The 19191-nt window shown below is 45.8% G+C and overlaps 1 protein-coding gene across 1 annotated transcript in view; it reads right to left on the bottom strand.

The window, feature by feature from the left end:
• Nucleotides 1-19191, bottom strand: part of LOC144115593 (uncharacterized) — a 61615-nt gene that overhangs the window by 33955 nt on the left and 8469 nt on the right. The window contains exons 4-5 of the mRNA XM_077650012.1: nt 15320-15382; nt 11677-11778 (exon numbers count right to left, since the gene is read on the bottom strand). Of these exons, the coding sequence (XP_077506138.1) occupies nt 11677-11778; nt 15320-15382 (165 nt within the window). The remainder of the gene's footprint in view (nt 1-11676; nt 11779-15319; nt 15383-19191) is intronic.

Here is a 19191-nt window from a genome sequence, read left to right as displayed (position 1 = left end):
CCCTATACTTCCCATGCATTTTAGGCCATGTTGAGGTACATGTTTCTCACTAACTAATAACAGTAGCCTAATAATGCATATATCATTGTTTGCCAAATTTTGTGCTCTTTTTACTGAAGTAGAATATTTGAAATGTGTTGAAAATTCGATTTTTAATAAAATTTTTTCCGGTAGTACACAAACCTGGCCTTTCTTTGCGCATTTCAAAATTCATAACAGAATAACTGCTCAGTGAAATTGCTTAATTCTAGTTCAGTAGTTGGCAACACTTATGTAGATGATTGCAAAAAAAAATCAGCCGTCTGTCTTGAAAGGCATTGGAAATAATGGTACCTTTGTAAGAAAAAACACTGTTTTGAGATAATAGAGCGTAAAGAGAAAAAAGATGTGAAAAACCATTTTTTATTCGCAGAAACGCCTTCATAGTAATTGGTTTAATAGCCCCCTGCTTCGTAGTCACTGTCGCCGTCATTTTTTCGCTTTTCGGCTTGTCGTTCTGACTGTCGGGCCTCTTTTGTAAGCTGTCGTGTTGCTCGGCCCGCAAAGTACATGCGCTTATGGTCAGCTTCCCTCAGCCACTTGATGGTGTTGCTCCCTGGGTTCAATCCACACGCCTTCAAAACATTGGCCCGTGCGATGCTACCATTATTAAATGAAAGAACAGCATCCAGTGTTGCCATCCGTAGGGTCCGAAGCCTAACAAACACTTTCTTTGGCGCGCGTTCCCAAACAACATGGTTGAACGACTCATTTGCATTTTGAGTTCGCCCATGCAGGCACTTCTCTAGGAGCTCAGCCTTCGATAGCTCCCTATAAATGGGTTTGATAGCCTCCAAGACAGATGCAGGCAGACTCTCCTTGTGGAAAAATGGCTTGCCCTCTGACTGACTTCTGTTGAAGGCACACCACGTATCAGGTCCCTTTGGGCAAAGTCCATGGCATGGGTCATCGTCTGTGGCCGATAAGTGGAAGAAGGTTGCCCAAACGGCCTTTCGCATTTCATCCAGGTTTCCTACATTTCTTCTGATGGCCAAACCATAGTACGTCTGGAGCTTGTCTATTACTGCATCAGTCAGTCGGCCTCGGCCCGAGAGGCTCTTTCCATCAGAGAGTTTTTCTGCTTTGTTTCCTTTTTTTAGCCTTCGTAACCTTGTGCCCATCCTTTTTTGCACGTGCCCTATGCACTCAACCTTGGATATTTCAACGGAATCACCATATGGCATTTGTGCCTTCACAGCCATAAAAGCCTTGCTGTCACCATCCCCAAGGTATTTGACGTATCGAACGCCGTGAAGCTCCTCACTCCTGCCGAAAATTTTCAGTGCTCCTGCGACTTCCATTTCACCGCTGGTGCCTTGGTAGTTGCTTTGGCACACCTCTCTATGAAGGGGGTCACTGTTTGTACCCTTGATGCTGCACTTTGGACAACGTTTAGACAAAACCTCCACATCCAGCACTTTCCCAGAGTCTACACTGGTCGCAGAGACTATGCCGTTATTGGAAGTATGGCCTCGCTTCTGCCAGCTTCCATCAAGAGCAACTGCGATGTCTTTATCCCCCTCATTCAGCTGCACAGCTTCGTCAGCTGCCCTTTTCATCGACTCCTGAGCAGCAGCTTCGATGTGACCTAGAAGCTCTTGATTGTATTTCGCAAACTTTGTCGGCGGCTTAGGAAGGTTTAGCATAGCACAGAGTATATTTCCTGCAGCCATTCCCTTACCAATGAACCTCAAGCCATACACTAACCTGAGGTTGGCTTCATAGAGGCCAGAAGTAGTTTTCTTCTGCGTCTCAAATCGTTGTGCGGCACTACACACTTCACAGTTCAAACTGTAAACGCTTGCAACGCCTACCCGTTTTGTCAATATTTCGATGAGCTCAACACTTCCACCGCACTCTCTGCACACACAAATTTGTGTAATTGCGGCACAAATGCCGTCCATGTCCATTAAGGCATATTGGCTGCTGCTCTGTAGCACATCCGCTTCCTGGAAGCACAGAGAAAATCTTGAAAGCTTCGATGTCGAGGAGCTGACGCGTTCGGCGTTCGGGATCTCATTCGGTCGTGGACATCCTTTTGCTTTTTCACGATGAGCGTAGCGGTTGCCGTGAAATTCACGCCTGACGAAGGCCTTCTTTGCCCTGGGCATCTCAACTTATCAGCAGCAACCAACACCGGCACAATTTACAATACTGATCGAAAGGGATAGCACTCGGACGCAGCTGCATGAAGGTTGCAGAAACGTGGAAAAAACGTGCAAAGCGTCTCAGGACAGTCTTGGCTAAAAAAGAGGAGCTGTACAATAGTTGCCAGACAATTTTTATATGTAGCTGATTTTAGACAAGTTTTGAAATCAGGTGGTGGACTTTTTGGTTGAAAAAATTGACGTTAATCCTGAAAGGGGGCGTGGCCGCTCACTACTTGGTTTCGGAAAAAGCGTTTTTCAGCCGTAAATATGGCTTTCTGAGGAAAGTGCGATCATGGAACATGTGTAGAAAGAATTGAACTTCTAAAATTCCAAAAGAAAAAAAAACGATTTTTTTTTCTAATTTTACCTTACCCTGTGCCCTTAATTTTGGAATAACGACAGCGTTTAGGCTAGTTGGGTTACCATGTTTAGATAGCGGATGTGCTCAAAAAGACACTGGAAGTAAGTGCACTGCGTGGAAATCTCTTTCTGTATCCTTGTCTTTTTGAGCGCTTTCACGATCTAAACTTAATTTTGCAAGAGAGCAAGGAAAATGAAATATTTAAATTCTGATAATTAAGGATAAAAGATCATGTTTCATTGTGTTGCCTAAAGTGTACATTGTATCGCTATTGCTGTATTGCAGCACTTCTGTAGTGGCCTTGCATTGCAGCCTCGACTTTTGTTTATATAATAGGCAGTCCTTTTTTTCATTCGATTGCATCACTTTAGGAGTTACTACAGAGTTGCGTGGTAGCGAACTCTAAGATTAACGGTTTGCATTATTACGCCAGCATAACTTGCTAAGTGTTTCACTGCAGTCTTGTTACTAGAACAGCCTCTTGAAAGTATTCAGCCTGGTGGTCATTGAGGGTTACTGTTCACATATCAAAATACCGGATCAGCTGTATACTCTTTACAGCTACCAGAACTATGGTGCATTTCATGACATGCGGGCTGAAGAGTGCTGGAGCACCAGACTGGGGATTTGGATGAAACAATTTTCAAATGTGTGCTCGGTATCACGCTGTTTTGTTCCAGTTGTGGAGAGGTTTTCTTTTCATATTTGTTCTGTCAAACATTTAAATTTTGGGCAATATGTTGTTGCCTTTATCTTGTGTTCTCTTTGTTGTTGAGGTTTAGTATTTTTGGCACAAGCACTCCACTCTATTACTTTTCAGTATAATTTAAAATTTGTAGGGCACGTCATGAAGAATAAAACTTCTACTTGAATATTCTGCATGTGTTTATGTTCTCATTGTTGATATAAAAACTTAGTTGAGACAGCTTGTATTTTAGCTATGGCTAGAATTTTTAAGAGAGCCTCAGTAACATAATCACATGACCAACACAAACTCGGTATTATTGTTTTTGCAATGAAAAACAGTTTTAAAATAGTTATTAACAGCTGTCAGTGTAGGACTGGCCTAAAATGTTTTGTGCTCTATGTAGCTCTTCTCTGAGGCAGGATTAATTCATCTGCACCTGCAGCCTGATACCGCCAAGATACCAATTCTTGGGTGAACTTATGATTTTTTTTTCACTGAGCAAACTTGCATCATCTTGAAGCATGGAACTTGAGCTGATTCTTAACAGCTGTAGTGTAGCGAATTTCATTATCCTCATTGCTTAGTTTACATTCACCTCAGGACAATGGCCTTTTCCAGTTTAATTATCTGTGTCTTGCATCAGCTACATGCCACACTATCAGAAATCACCTAATCTTATCTAGTGAGCTTATAATCAGCTATCTCCTGCTATATTTTCCTTATCGTGAAATTCATTTTCTTGCAATGCACAAGCTGTTTCCTGGCGTGGTGCTCAGCTTATCTGGAATGAAATGCTTGGGAAATGGGTCTCTGATTTCACCTTGAGTAGACGAAATTAACTTGTTCTAAGGCACTTTTTGGCCACAGATGCCCTTGTGCCATTAAAATCCATCAAATTCATTCTGTTGCCCTAAGATACCATTGGTGATTCATTTTCTGCATTGTATGCCCTGGCCAGATCCATTTTCTCGAGTCCAGGATCCAGATTCCGAATGAGCCCGTCCGCAGTTACGTCGAGGAGATGAAGCGCCTATTTCGCCGCACCGATCCCGGGATGACCGAGGAAAAGAAAGTTCAGTTTTTAATGCGCGGCGTAAAAGAACAACTCTTTGCAAGCCTCGTCCGCCAGCCGCCAAAAACAGTCGAGGAGTTCATGCAAGAAGCCTGCACGATTGAGAAGACCCTCGACGTCCGAGCTCGGCAGTACAATCGTCCTTCCTCTGCCTGTGCAATCCGTTCGGACACGCCGGCCACCACCAGCGACAGCTTGCGGGAAGTTATCCGCGAAATCGTCCGAGAGGAGCTACGCCGATTACTGCCATCTTCCCCACAGCCACAAGCAGCGACTCTGATGGATGTGGTACGGGAAGAAGTGCAACAGGCACTTGACACCACGACGGCCACAGAACCCCAGGCCATGACCTACGCCGCTGCAGTAAGGACTGCTCAGCCCCAGCGACAACCCCCACGTCCTCCCCGAGGTGAGCCAATTGTTCCACAACGCCGCCTCCCAGCCCCCGCCCGCCCAGCCTATGACCGACGCTCAAGCCCCAGGAAATGCGACGCCTGGAGGACTTCCGACAACCGGCCATTGTGCTTCCATTGCGGTGAGGCCGACCATATTCTTCGTCACTGCCCGTACCGACGTATTGGTCTTCGAGGATTTTCCGTTAATGCCCCACGACCACGCTTCGGACAACGTCCGCAGGAAATCGACGAGTACCTGCGTCGAGAAGAGCCCACGCCGTACCGCTTTTCGCGCTCACCATCGCCGTCAACCTCGTGCTTTGCGTCGCCACGCCGCAGCTACGCAGCAGCGGTACGAGGAAGGTCTCCCAGCCCCCGTAGGGGAAACTAAAGGCAGCAACCTCTGGAGGTGAGGTTGCTCACGAGCTAAACGCCGAAGATCCTCCACCGACCACGCCCCACGAAGACGCTGCACCCGCGACGCCGCATGAAGAACTGACACTCGCTGCACCGACGCCGCACACAATGAGAACCTCGACCACGACGCAAGCTACCTTGAAATCGACGCCACCACCCAGAGGAGCTTCGACCACACGCCCAACCCGTGACTCGCATACGCGACGAAGCCGTGACCCGACGCCGAGAGCGACATGCAATGCAAGAGCCAGGACCTCCGACCTAGAAGTGACTATCGACGGCCGGAAAGTTACCGCTCTAGTCGACACAGGAGCCGATTACTCCGTGATGAATGGAACATTCGCTGCGCATCTGAAAAAAGTCACAACGGCTTGGGACGGCCCACAAATTCGCAACGCAGATGGCCACCTCATTACGCCATCAGGACGATGTACAGTGCAAGTGACTGTCAAAGGACATACCTATCCTGCGACCTTTGTTGTGCTACCGCAATGCTCCCGAGAAGTGATCTTGGGTATGGATTTCCTTGATGAGCATCAAGCGATCATCGACCTGCGATCCAAGCTGATCACGCTTTCGACGGAAGAAGCCATCGCTTCGATGAAAACTCGGGAAAATCTCGTTGCCCTAAGTGTCCTGGAGGAAGAAGTGAGCGTCCCACCCCGTTCAAGTGTTATCGTGACCATAGGCGCCACGAAAGCCATTAACGCTGAAGCCATCATCGAGGGGAACATGCAGTTGCTTCTAGACCGAGGAATCAGCATCGCAAGAGGCATCGCACATTTCCGCAATGGCCAGGCCGAAGTACTGCTGACTAACTTCAGCGAAGAATACCGGCATATTAACAGAGGAACGACGATTGCTTTCTTCGACGAAATATCTGACGTACGAGACTCCTTCGCCCTCTCCGACCCCTCCGCAGAAGATTCACCTGACCAGGAGAACTCGCCCACTTTCGACATCAACCCAGCCCTGCACCAGAACAGACAAGACCAGATCCGCAATCTGCTTCAAAGCTACAGTGAGTGTTTTTCGACATCGCCGAAGGTGCGACAGACGCCAATTGCCAAGCATTGCATTATAACGGATCAACACGTCCGACCTCTCCGTCAAAGCCCCTACCGTGTGTCACAACGAGAACGAAAAGCCATCCGGGACCAAGTCGAAGAAATGCTTCGCGACGACGTCATCCAGCCTTCAAACAGCCCATGGGCGGCACCGGTTATTCTAGTGAGAAAGAAAGACGGCGCACTTCGATTCTGCGTGGATTACCGCCGCTTGAACAACATAACAAAGATGGACGTCTACCCCCTCCCCCGCATCGACGACACACTGGACCGCCTCTGCAACGCCAAATATTTCTCATCGATGGACCTCAAGAGTGGCTACTGGCAAATTGAAGTCGACGAAAGAGATCGCGAGAAGACAGCATTCATAACTCCGGATGGGCTGTTTGAGTTCAAGGTGATGCCATTAGGTCTCTGTTCTGCACCGGCGACGTTTCAGCGAGTAATGGATACAGTGCTGGCAGGCCTGAAGTGGCAAATTTGTCTGGTATATTTAGATGATGTCGTTGTTTTCGCCTCGAACTTTGAAGAGCACCTCAAAAGACTTCGAACAGTACTAGACGCCATCAAGTCGTCTGGCCTAACCTTGAAGGCAGAGAAGTGCCACTTTGCCTACGAAGAGCTACTGTTTCTAGGCCACATCGTTAGCAAGGAGGGAGTACGCCCGGACCCGCAGAAAACAGCTGCTATTGAACAGTTTCCACCGCCGGCCGATAAGAAAGCAGTGCGCAGATTTCTCGGACTGTGCGCATATTACCGACGATTTGTGAAAAACTTTTCGCGCATCGCCGAGCCCCTGACCCAACTGACGAAAACAGACGTGCCATTTAAATGGGAAGCGCCGCAGGCAGAAGCCTTCAAGGAACTTCAGCGTTGTTTACAGTCCCCACCGATCCTCGCGCATTTTGATGAAAACGCCGATACTGAAGTTCATACCGACGCAAGCAGCGTGGGCCTAGGTGCCGTTCTCGTTCAAAAAAGTGACAGGCTGGAGGTCATTGCATACGCTAGCCGTTCCCTTTCCAAGGCCGAGGCTAACTATTCGACAACTGAGAAGGAGTGCCTTGCCATCATCTGGGCTACGTCGAAATTCCGCCCCTACCTCTATGGACGGCCGTTCGCTGACCACCACGTGCTCTGCTGGCTTGCCAATTTGAAGGATCCCTCTGGCCGACTCGCTCGATGGAGTCTGCGTCTCCAGTATTTTGACGTCACCGTCGTTTACAAGTCCGGACGCAAGCACTCTGACGCCGATTGCCTCTCACGAGCCCCTGTAGATGCAACGCCGCCGGACGACGATGAGGACGCCTTCCTGGGACCCATCAGCGCAAGCTCTTTTGCTCAGCAGCAACGCTCGGACCCCAACCTAAAAGGCCTCATCGAGTACCTGGAAGGCAAAGTTTCTTCACCCCCCGCTTCATTCAAGCGAGGACCGTCTTCCTTCTGTGTGCATAATGAGGTCCTTGTGAAGAAGAACTTTACAGCGAACAAAACAGCCTACCTCCTTGTTGTACCTACTTGTCTCCGCGAAGAAGTTCTACAGGCTTCACACGACGAGCTGACAGCTGGACATCTCGGGTTTACTCGCACCTTCCGCCGCATTCAAGACAAGTATTACTGGCCCCGACTGTCTGCCGATGTCGCACACTATGTGAAAACATGCCGAGATTGTCAGCGACGAAAGACTCCTCCCACACGACCAGCAGGATTTCTGAACCCCATTGAACCTCCCTCAAGGCCCTTTCAGCAGATTGGCATGGACTTGCTTGGCCCTTTTCCAACGTCAACATCTGGAAATAAGTGGATCATCATAGCGACCGACTACCTGACCCGCTACGCCGAGGCGAACGCCCTACCGAACGGAACAGCAGCAGAAGTCGCCAAATTTTTCGTGGAGTGCGTTCTTCTTCGACACGGTGCCCCCGATGTGCTCATCACGGACAGAGGAACAGCATTTACGGCGGAACTAACGCAAGCCATCCTGCGCTACAGCCAAACCAGCCACCGGAAGACAACTGCATACCATCCGCAGACCAACGGACTGAACGAGCGCCTGAACAAAACCATCGCCAATATGCTCGCTATGTATGTCGATGCCGAATATAAAACCTGGGATGTCATCCTGCCTTACGTCGTCTTCGCCTACAACACCGCAGTGCAGGAGACCACCCAGATGACGCCTTTTAGGCTCGTCCATGGCAGGGAGGCCACGACCACGCTAGACGCCATGCTGCCCAACGTTACAGAAGAAGAGAACGTCGACATTGCCGCCTACCTTCAACGCGCAGAAGAAGCTCGAAGGCTTGCCCGATTACGGATCAAAGATCAGCAGCGGACCGACTCCAGACGCTACAACCTACGAAGACGCAACGCGGAATACAAGCCAGGAGACCAAATCTGGGTGTGGATGCCCATTTGCCGCCGTGGATTGAGTGAAAAGCTTTTGCGCCGCTATTTCGGCCCGTACAAGGTTCGTCGTCGGCTGGGTGAACTGGATTATGAAGTCATCCCTGACGCAATGAATGCATCCCAGCGACGCCGCGTACGACCAGAAGTTGTCCATGTAGTCCGTCTGAAGCCGTATTATGAGCGCTAAAGGCCACTGCATTTCCATGGTCTATTTTCGCAAGATCCGTTTGTTTTCCTTACTAGTCGCATTATTTGTTTTAATGCATCCGGTCGATGCTTCTTTGAAAGAGGAGTAATGCCGCGAATATTTGCAGTGTGTTCGTTTTTCAAATCTGCCGCCACATCGCTTTATCGCTTCGTTTGCGACGCAAGACGCGACTAGATTTATCTCGATTGATCGCAGCCAGGCAGAGCTGATTCTACGTTGTTCCGGAATGTTCTAGTAACTTTGCACTCTTTATCTCGAAAGTTCGCTATCAGCTTTAAATTGAGCACGGCCGACAGCGGCGGGCATTCTGTTCGATGACCGCCGAGCACGCTTGTCGCTTCGCCACCGCCGAGTGATTCAGTCCATTTTGGGTGCAAGTCAACCCAATAAACAGTTTTCTTTTAGAAGACCCTTTCGCCCGTCTTGATCGCTGCTTCGACTGCCATCACCACTACGTGACATCATACTACCAGAGTTTCCTATACTTTTACACAGGATTTTTAAGGGGATAGTCTGTGTGTTCAATACAGGCGATAATTCGAAATAGTATGCAGGCTCGGTATATCTGGGCTCAAGTGAGTACTCTTCCCCGAGGAGGAACCATGAAAGCATTACACATTTGCAGCAATGACAAACCGAAGGTACCTGCATTCCTTGTCCCTGAAGAAGGCACCGTAAACCGTATATTTCCTACCATTCATTGGCATAAGAAGCCCTAACCACCAACATCATGCAGCCATTTCCTAATTCAAGCACTCAAATAATTTGTATTAAGGTGTGTCAGGGTTAAACTATTCAATGTTCACAGTGTTTAGCCCACGGTAAGCGTTTGGCATTCGCACACAGCAAATAAGCCATCTGTACAAGCTTTCAGCAGTTAGGCACAGTCACACCTCTTTGTATGGAGCAGTTAGATGTGGAAATTGAAAAGTAAAGAAAAAAAGAAGAAAAGGCGTTGACTATCGATTTATTATCCCCTTTGTTTCATAACCAAGCATTGTTTCTTGAACTGCTCCCCAGCAAGAAATGCTAGCCCTAATCTTGTCCTGCAGCTTCCAGGTTGGCATCAGTGAAAATGCAGTGTGAACTTTCCCATTTCAATCCAACCAAATATCCAGTTACTACCATATTTCCTTGCATTACTAACCCACTTTTTTTCCAGAAAAGTTGACATCACTTTGGGGGGAGGGTTCAATACGTGAGGAAAGAATTTGACAGATATTTTTGCAAGAGTAGAAATTTCACATCATACACCTGCCTGCCCGGCCACCCACCAGCTCACCCATCTGTCCATCCAGCAATCATGAACAAAGCACGCAGTAGGCCATGCTCATGTTGCCGGTGTTAAGCACTGTTCACTTAGAAAGCTGTTTGCTGCATCATGACGCGATGCAACGATTTTGTGATAGTCGGCGCAGTGAAATAAAAAGTGCACATACTGAACACTGGCCCTGAAGGTCAGATGTGCGTTTTTTACACAAGGTTAAAAAACTTGCGGGACGGTTACGAGAGTGTAATGCAAATGTATAAGTGTTAGCTGTAGTGTGAGAGGAGTTAGACATTTTCGCTCATGATTTCGAGCTTGCCAAATCGCTTCAGGGTCTGAAGGTTCTGCTTCCTCCATAGCATTTCAGTGTAGAGGATGTTTTATAGCATTATGGCTTAAACCGCTATGTTCCCTCTAATGCTCGAGCATTAGCCGACTTTCTAACCATACACCGGAGCAGCCAGGAGCACAATAGTGCGCCGAGCAAGCCACCACCACTGGCGCTCCTGACAAGAGCACACAGCGTCTTGGCGCTCTGCCATGTTATCCAAGTGGGTCATCTCCACAGGAGCTGTCATCAAAAGATAAACACGCTGTGATGTTATTGGCGCGCATCACCTGGAGCGCTGTCAAGGTCTGCACTACGGATGGCATGAAACCGTGGATTGCACTAGGAAAAGGTGACGCTTAAAGAAAAAAGAAAATTCTCAACGACAAAATTGGTGGGTGAGCTTATTATGCGAGTGGATTCATTACACAAGTAAATACGGTAACTGCACTATTATCTGGTTATGCCACTCACACCAGCTTACTAATCATAGCAACTAGTTCTTTCAACCTATCAATATGGCCCATGTCCAGAAAAAATAACAGGCTGCCGCAACATCTCATTTTAACAGCTTTCCGAGCACGCGTGTGCGCACGCACACGCACACACACAACTCTGTGTGAAATTAAAGGGACTCTGAAATGATTTTGATGGCCATATTCTAAAGCAACAAATTTTACAGGTGGTCTTTGTGAACATTCAAGTCAAATTTAAAAGCTGCTCATAATTGATTAGGGCAACACAACACTGTGCTTGCTTAGCTGCCCCAACCCCAATGACGTGAATGGTCAATCTGGCCAAGCCTTCTCATAGGATGTGCCCAAATGGTGCTTGGCTGGGTGCAGTCCCGACCTGTTCTTTATCTTTTTTTTTCTGGCACATCATCATGTATGATTTCAGGGGGAGAGGAGGAGCCCCATTTCTAATCACCAATATCTTCGGTGTTAAAGAAGCTAGCTTAAAACTTTTTATGGTGCGCTGATGAGCGATGGAACACCAATTCCTCATGCGCTATTCCTAACTTAGTAAATACCATTTCATGGCCCCTTTGAAGAAAAAAAAAACGAACATTACGGAACTTCAGTACAAAAGCCATTCCGTACTAAGAACAAAAACTAAATTTAAAACCAAACAGAAAAAGGGTTGGCTAGAGCAGGATCATGAGTGTTTATTGCCAGTGCTTGTGTGCAACAAGTACAACAAACTTTCATGGCCCCTAGACAAGCAGCACATCACAGCTTTCTAAAAATGTGAAATACACCACCATTTACAAACCTGCTGCTGCTGCTGGGTATGATCCAGAAGTCGATGCACAGGGCTCTCAACCTCATTTCTTAGACTTGTGTACTTGGCTGTCCGTGATGAGTTGAACAGTTCCTGCAGGCACATAGCATACTATCAGTTAAACACTGCCACAGACATGCAAAATATTGTACCCTTGTCACACAGGAACCTTCAATTCACAATGAACTTCCCCTGCATCAAACTCTTCAAGTGCAAATGAAGCAAGCTGCCACCATACATGTTCAATTCTATGCTAACAGACGTGTTTACTACTTACCCAGCCATGTAGTGCAACCCGTATTCAAAGCAGTATGCCGCAGCTTACAGATATATTTTTGTACAGACAAGAAAGGAAGCAGAACTAGGGAGGGTCTGGGCGGGCCAGAGTTCTTTACATTTTCTTATGGTGGGTTCAACCCGTGTACATGGGCATGTACATTAAAAAAAGGTGCAAATGGGACAGGAAGTGGAGTGCATAAAGGTACTTAGTCGCTCAATGGGCCCAAGGCATCTAACAGCAGCCCTCAATCAGGCTTGAAAGTATAAATCGCAATCTGCCTTTCGCATATGCCTGTGCTCCCACCAGCTGGGATTCACGAGAAAGACAACAGATGGCAGTGTAGCTGATGACAAAGGGTGCATCATGCAAGACGTGATACCAGAGTCCAGGCAGAAAGAAAAAGCTAGGCAGAGAGAACGACTAAAGGTGCTCACTGGCAGCTGGATGTTTGATACGGGTACACGATGAAACTACTTTGGAAACAGAATGAAGACCCAAATACAAATAATGACTAACAATGAAAGTCAGGCGAGCAACATGAAAAGTTACCCATGTCCACAATGTGACTGCCTTGTCAGAACCCTAGACCTCTCAATGACAAGGAGATAGAAAAAGGGAGTGAATTGCTGCTAATATCACACTTTTCACTCTTTCTGAAATGAGACAACATTTTAGGGCTCTCCCCTGGACATACAATACAGAGAAATCAAGGCACACTGACTTATAGTGCCTTCGTTCACTGATAACGCAGGCAGTATTTCACAGCCCACATTCTGTATCTATACATTACAGGAAAACTAAGAAATACAACCAACATCCTGTTCACCAATGCTTATTGTACAGTGCATGGCTGCTCAATCCATAATATAATGCTGCATTTAAACAGTTGATGCAAAGTTGGTCACAGCATTAGCTTGCTCATTTATCAGTGACTCTATGTAGCAACTTCCATTATAAAAGGCTGTTCACTTTTTCAGAGCACTGAAGCGCTGAATGGCAACAATGAACAGTACACCTTGCTGTCGACCTGGTGTCATGTCTGCTACCCTAGTAGCATTGCCAACATGGAAGTGGCTCCCTCAGCAACAGGGATACTGCTCGCAACAGCATTTTCCTGCCATGTCACACCTCATCATATTGCTGTAATTGCTGCTCCCATGTTAGCCATTTTGAACTGCACATGAGTACGCACCGGCAACGACCCCACTTTCATGGCTTTCCACGCACTAACTATGCAAGCAGTGCAACACAGCACCACACAGACTGTTTCCATCAATTACTGCTAAGGTGTTCCACAGATAAGAGTTGGTAAAATGTTTAGGGGAACCACCAAGGTGGAGTAGATTTGTAATAAGGGAGTGATTACTCACTGGCATCCACCCAAGCCAAATGTTGGGTGGCATCCACCCAATGTTTGACCAACACTGTTCCCGCTTCGAGTTTTTGATCGATTCGCTCTCGCCCTACCATAAGCTTGCCGTCCCGGCTAGCTCAGTTGGTAGAGCGACTGCTCTGGTAAAGCGCTGGTCCCGGGTTCAAACCCCGACCAGGACGAATTTTTCTTTAACTACAAAGTTTCTGAGGAAGCTGTAAAGCTTTCCTTGTAGCCGTATGGCTGTGCTTGGGTGTATGCCAATGAGTAATTAATCCCTTATTATAGATAAGAGCTGAGCATGCTAGAAAATGTCTTTGTAGCAATGCACACCACGCAATATCTGATCAACCTGCATCGCCTCAAGCAGAATTGAGAGCACCTGTGTGACAGATGTACTGGCAGGCCTATGCACAACATCAAGTTCTTAAATTTGTTGCCTGGCTGTTCTACTGCACTGTAAAATGAATTCCCATACCTGAATTTTTTAACAAATTAAGTCATTACTCACAGACCTTTGAGGAAGTTAACTTTGTTTCCTGCTCACTGCCGTGGCCCCTTCCCTGACAGTCACCCTTGCCCACACACTTTGCTTCTGCAGGCATTTGAGTGGTTTTAGGCTGTATTGAAGCACCATGTCATGGTAGCACCTCACTGTTTTTTTGTTCTACTTTGCAGCAAACCTACACTATCAGCAGCCAATGTTTTATTCCGTACGTACCATGTTTTCCGGTCTATAAATCGCACCATTCAGCAAGCACTATAAAAACCCGGTGAGGATCTCTATGTCAGATAGAAGACGAAAATACTCAGTTGTGGCAGCTGCTGAGCATAGATGACTCACAAGCTCTGACCACCATACCATCTTTCTGTGGCCTGCCTTTTTTGTTGGCTTCATCGACTGGAGTGCTTTTGTGGCTTTGCACAAGTTCCAGATATTTTTTTCACTCACATTGAACTGTCTACTTGCTGCCTGGTTCCCAATCTCCAGTACATATTCAATGGCATGCAATCTGAATTTTGAATCATAGCTCCTTCGCCTCGCAAGTGGTGTCACGTTGAGCAAGAACACACTATGTGCACTAAGCCAAACCATAGCCAAACGGATACGCAGCTGAAATCGTAACTGTCAATCAAGAATATGGCTGGACCAGCTAAACTTGATGCGATGGCGACAGCATGCAGAGTGCACCGCCACAATCAATTTGGTTGTGAGAATATGCAATTCTATTCACAAGACAACATTTAAAAAGTAACTTCATTTTTTTCTCTTTCACGCATTGATTTTCTTTAAAACATAGTTACTGGGCGCAGCAAAAGAAATTGCGCAGTGGTGCGTCATTTTTGTCATATATAAGCTGCAACACTGAATAAGACACACACGACGAAAAATTCAGAAAGAAAAGCACGACTTAAACACCAGAAAATACGGTACTCATAGGAATAAATAGCTTTCTCAGTCCCTCACAGCCAGTAACAGAGCACTTTCAAGAATTGTATCGCAGCAAATCCATGTTGTTACAGGCAGCAGAAAGGAAAATAAACACCAAATGAGCCCACAATATTTTACGAAAACAGTTCAATTTCCTGCAAAGCACAGAGCTGTAAAACTTCATTCCAATGAAAATGGTCATGTGCAGATCACAATTCGAACTTGTTCACTCATGGTGTCAAAGCTTCTTCACAACCCCTTTAATAAGGCTGTCGGCCATGCTGCACAAAATGCTGAGTGAATATCGAGAAAAAAAAAGAAAAAAGGAGGGGGAACGGCTCAAACCAACCCCACAGAATATCTACTGCTTTTGCTCACTCATGGCGCTGGATACATCAAGCTGCTCCAAGCAACTCCTCCCCTAACTCTCCATATGTACAATAAGCAAAATGAGGTGAAAGAAAAAGTTATTACATGGCTTGTTAAGGCACACAACATCATAAAAGCCTTTGCAGGATGCAAACGCGAAGTGATAACAAAGGTTTCTTACCATACTGGATGGTCTCATCCTCTTATTTTTTGCCTTGCTTTCAAGGATTGCTTCTTTCATACACTGCACAAATGAAAATAACAGGTGAGCTCCAATCTCAAATAATAAATTCTTAACTTAATTGCAATGCTTAATTTTTAGTTTAAGTTTTATTTCTGCATTACTTTTTTAATGGCAAACGATGCACAAAGCAGGATACAAGCTTCATACACAGTCATCTGCGTACCACAATAAGCACAAGACTTGCTGTAACTTGCATGGCGAGGTCAGAACCATGAAAGCTAACAGCATCGTTTGGCCCCCAAAGCAGTAACTTCAGATATTTCAGCTGTAATTTCGGCATAGGTATTGTGTGGGGGCAGAGACTATATTCTTTGCAAGGCATGCTAAGTGGCTTACGCTTGGAGAAAGCATGGCACCACCCCCTAAAGCAAAAGCCAGCTGCTTGCAGCCAAAAACTGCCTCAGATTATAGAACTGTTAACTAATGCATCATTGAACAAATAATTCCAATGGAAGCTTTCACCTCATTCTCAAATAACCTGCCAAACAAATAGCTTCACGATTTTCTGCACATACGAGCTCAGCAAAAGATGCAACTCTCCTGCTTTCAAGGCAACTGGTAGAACAAGTCCACAACACACAAGAGCCTGTGCCCAGGTTTAGTGTCGACAGGCTCAGTATTTAGTAACCTTTATTTGGCATCCCACAGTTTCCAGTTTGCATTATAAATATGCCAATATATTCCCTTGAAATCACAGTAAAATGCACTCTATGTAGCAGTCACTTCATATTGCCTACCTGACCACGCATAAAAGTATGTTAAGCTTGCCTTTCTAACGATGCATGTGGCTATCCCTCTCTTGCACATGCACGCAGACACAAAAAAGAAATGAGACTGAAGGAATAGAAAAGAATTTCCTTTGCAAACCAAATGAGGATCAAAGTGACAGCTCGGCTTGCTTCTGACCCTCTTCGCCCACCACAGAAGCGAAGAATATGTGCATCTCAAAACCTGCAAGTGCTTTCATGAGACAGCAGAGCTGTGCAAGAAGCCTCTGGCTAATTCCAAGACACACATGCATTAGCCACTGGCTCTGGCTACAATTCAAAACAAACTAGCAAGTCATACTAGTTCCACCAATGTTTGATTTGTCTGAACTTCACCGAGTTACCGTAAAAACCCGAATATAGGTTGACCCCCCAACTAACCAATTCTAAAAATGAACAAAAATCTTTTTCAATGAAAAAAGTACCGAAAGACACCCTTACCTTGAAACAAGTGCGACTCAACAGGTTGCACAATGGTGACAGTATTTATTAAATTATTTTCATTTAAATGCTGCCCGTATGTACAACCAACCAATTTTTTAACAGTATCGCACGCCCATCGACCCGCGTGTTTGTTTTTGGCACACAGAAGTACAGCGCCGTAGAGCAAAGCCCTTCCAATTCTGGATACGCTGCGGTCCGCATCTCTACCGCTTTCACGCGGATGCATTCAGCAGTCACAGGCAGCCATCTTGCATGCAGCACGACCTTTCCTTCCAATTCTGGACACGCTGCGGTCCGCCCACAAATTGATGTTTTTTTCTGGTTGCTGCAAGTTGTAATACGCAGCTTCTCCCTCCGCTAGTACTGAATGCTCTTTTCGGATACACCGAATTCGCGCTGTGCCGCCAGGTTGCCATGAGCTTCTGCATACTCAATCGCGTTTTTCTTGAAGGCGACGGTGAATTACCGTCAGCTTCCGCTCATTTTGAAACAAAATGTGAAAAAGCAGCCTTTAACCAAAACAGCTTTGCAACTAAGGAAACGCAAAATGGCGGCACTGCTGCTGATGGCGATGGTGATAGAGGCACACTGTTGAGTTCAGCTGCCCATTGTTGCAAGACTTCCGTAGTTCTTCCGCAAATGACCAGTATATAAGACAGGGGTCAACTTTCCACCATGGTTTTTCGAAAAAAGTCCGACCTATATCCTGGTTTTTACGGTAGATACAAAGCGCTACGGAACAACACGTGCCAAAGCCTCAGATTAGTTGCCATTGCTGCCTGAACAAAGGAAAAATTGAGCACACAACCATTAAAAAAAATAATTCACCAGAACTATCACAAGCCAAAAATGTGAACAGGGCCTTTATGATGTGATCAGATTAAACCTAAACCTGTCGCCCAACAAACCACCCACACAAAGATCATCGGAGATTTCAGAGCTGCACAAAAAGCCACAATACGATTACAAGGCACGAAAACTGCAGACTTGCACATACCACACTTAGGGACTGTCAAGTGCATGCACAAGTTGTGCTCTTTAGGTTCAAGATATTTAAAATTTTGGGAGCAAAAATTTAGTGTTCTTTCTTTTGAGCTGCTGGCTAGAAAGAAATCAAGTTTTCATTGGAACATTTCAACACTAAGGTATCTTTAATTTCACCAACCAAAGCAGTTAAAAAGAAACACTCACCCCTTCTAGAGCATCTATGTGCGTTTTTTTCTCAGTTCTTCCTGACATGTCGTATATTACCATCTGCATTCGAAGCACTGCCACATACATACTAAACCTGCCAGGCCTTTGCACAGTAAACTCAGAGAACATTCTTGCATTACAAATGCAACACGGAATGCACAACAGCAACAAGGCAGCCTCTGTCTAGTGCATAGTAGTGTGTGGCACAATTAAGCCAAGATAACATTGGGCCAATATCCCAGGTATTCCAGCTAACTTAAGCTAAGGTCTAGAAATATAACGCAGTGCAATAGGTGGACGCAACTTCAGCCATGTTGTTGACCATTATATATAATAATAAGTCAGAGTACATATATTTAAATTTTGTTGAATTGAGCAATTTAATAAATTGAAAAAAATTAACTTTTAAGATATTAAGATCCCGGGAGGCAAAATTTCTAATGCCAAATTGTAGAGGATCCCCAGAAAACCTCCAATTTATCAGTTTTTATTTTGATATGCGCTTCTTTAGATTAGTTTTTTTCCACGTCCAAGAGAAAGTCCTCGAAATATGAAGAAAAGAAAAAAAGCATGCGGCAATCTGCTTGCAAAGTGCCACCAGAGTGCTCTCAAACGTGGGACTCGTGAATGTAGCCGTGTGAGATGGTGCTGCAAATATGACAGGGCAAAAACTGACGTGAGCACTGGTGGCCAAATTGAAAGTAAAAGCCGCAACCTGGCCGTGTTCAGTGTGAAAAATAGCCGGCACGGTGGTTTACTTAGCGGTGCTTTACGTTAGCGGCCGAAGCACTAAGCCACATTCCTAGCCATCGGCCAGCATTTCGCATCTGGCATATTTACATCTTGAGGTCATGCTTTGCTAAAGAAGTTGGTGATTTCCATGCAATTCCAACAGGAGAGATGCCCGGCCAATGGCTAGGAACACTACCTAGTATATTGGCCCACATATTGGTACCACAAACCACTGCACCTGCTGTTTTCGGCACGAACACCGCCAGGTAGGTAGCAGGTGTCACTTTCAATTTTGCAAAGCACTGTCGTTGCTTTTGTTTTATTCGTAGCACCACTATGCGCAGCTAAGCTGATGGCTTCCACGTTTGAAAGCACTGGTATAATGGCACACAAGCCGAATGTCCCGTCGGTTTTTTTTTCCTTATTTGATGGGCTTCCTTTTCAATGTAAAAAAAACTGATCTGAAGCATATATAAAAATAAAAGCTGATGAAATAGAGGTATTTCTAGGATACTCCACAATTCAGTACTGAAATTTTCGACTGAAAAGCAATAGCTAAAAAGTTAGTTTTGCCAATTTATTTCATTACTCATCTGAACAAAATATTAAAACACTCGCCATATACAGTAGTCAACAAAATGGTAGAAGTTGCATTCACCTATTGTGCCCTGG

Source organism: Amblyomma americanum, chromosome 1 (assembly GCF_052857255.1).
Source record: "Amblyomma americanum isolate KBUSLIRL-KWMA chromosome 1, ASM5285725v1, whole genome shotgun sequence".
NCBI lineage: Eukaryota > Metazoa > Arthropoda > Arachnida > Ixodida > Ixodidae > Amblyomma > Amblyomma americanum.
This window is presented reverse-complemented; position numbering and strand designations above follow the sequence as displayed.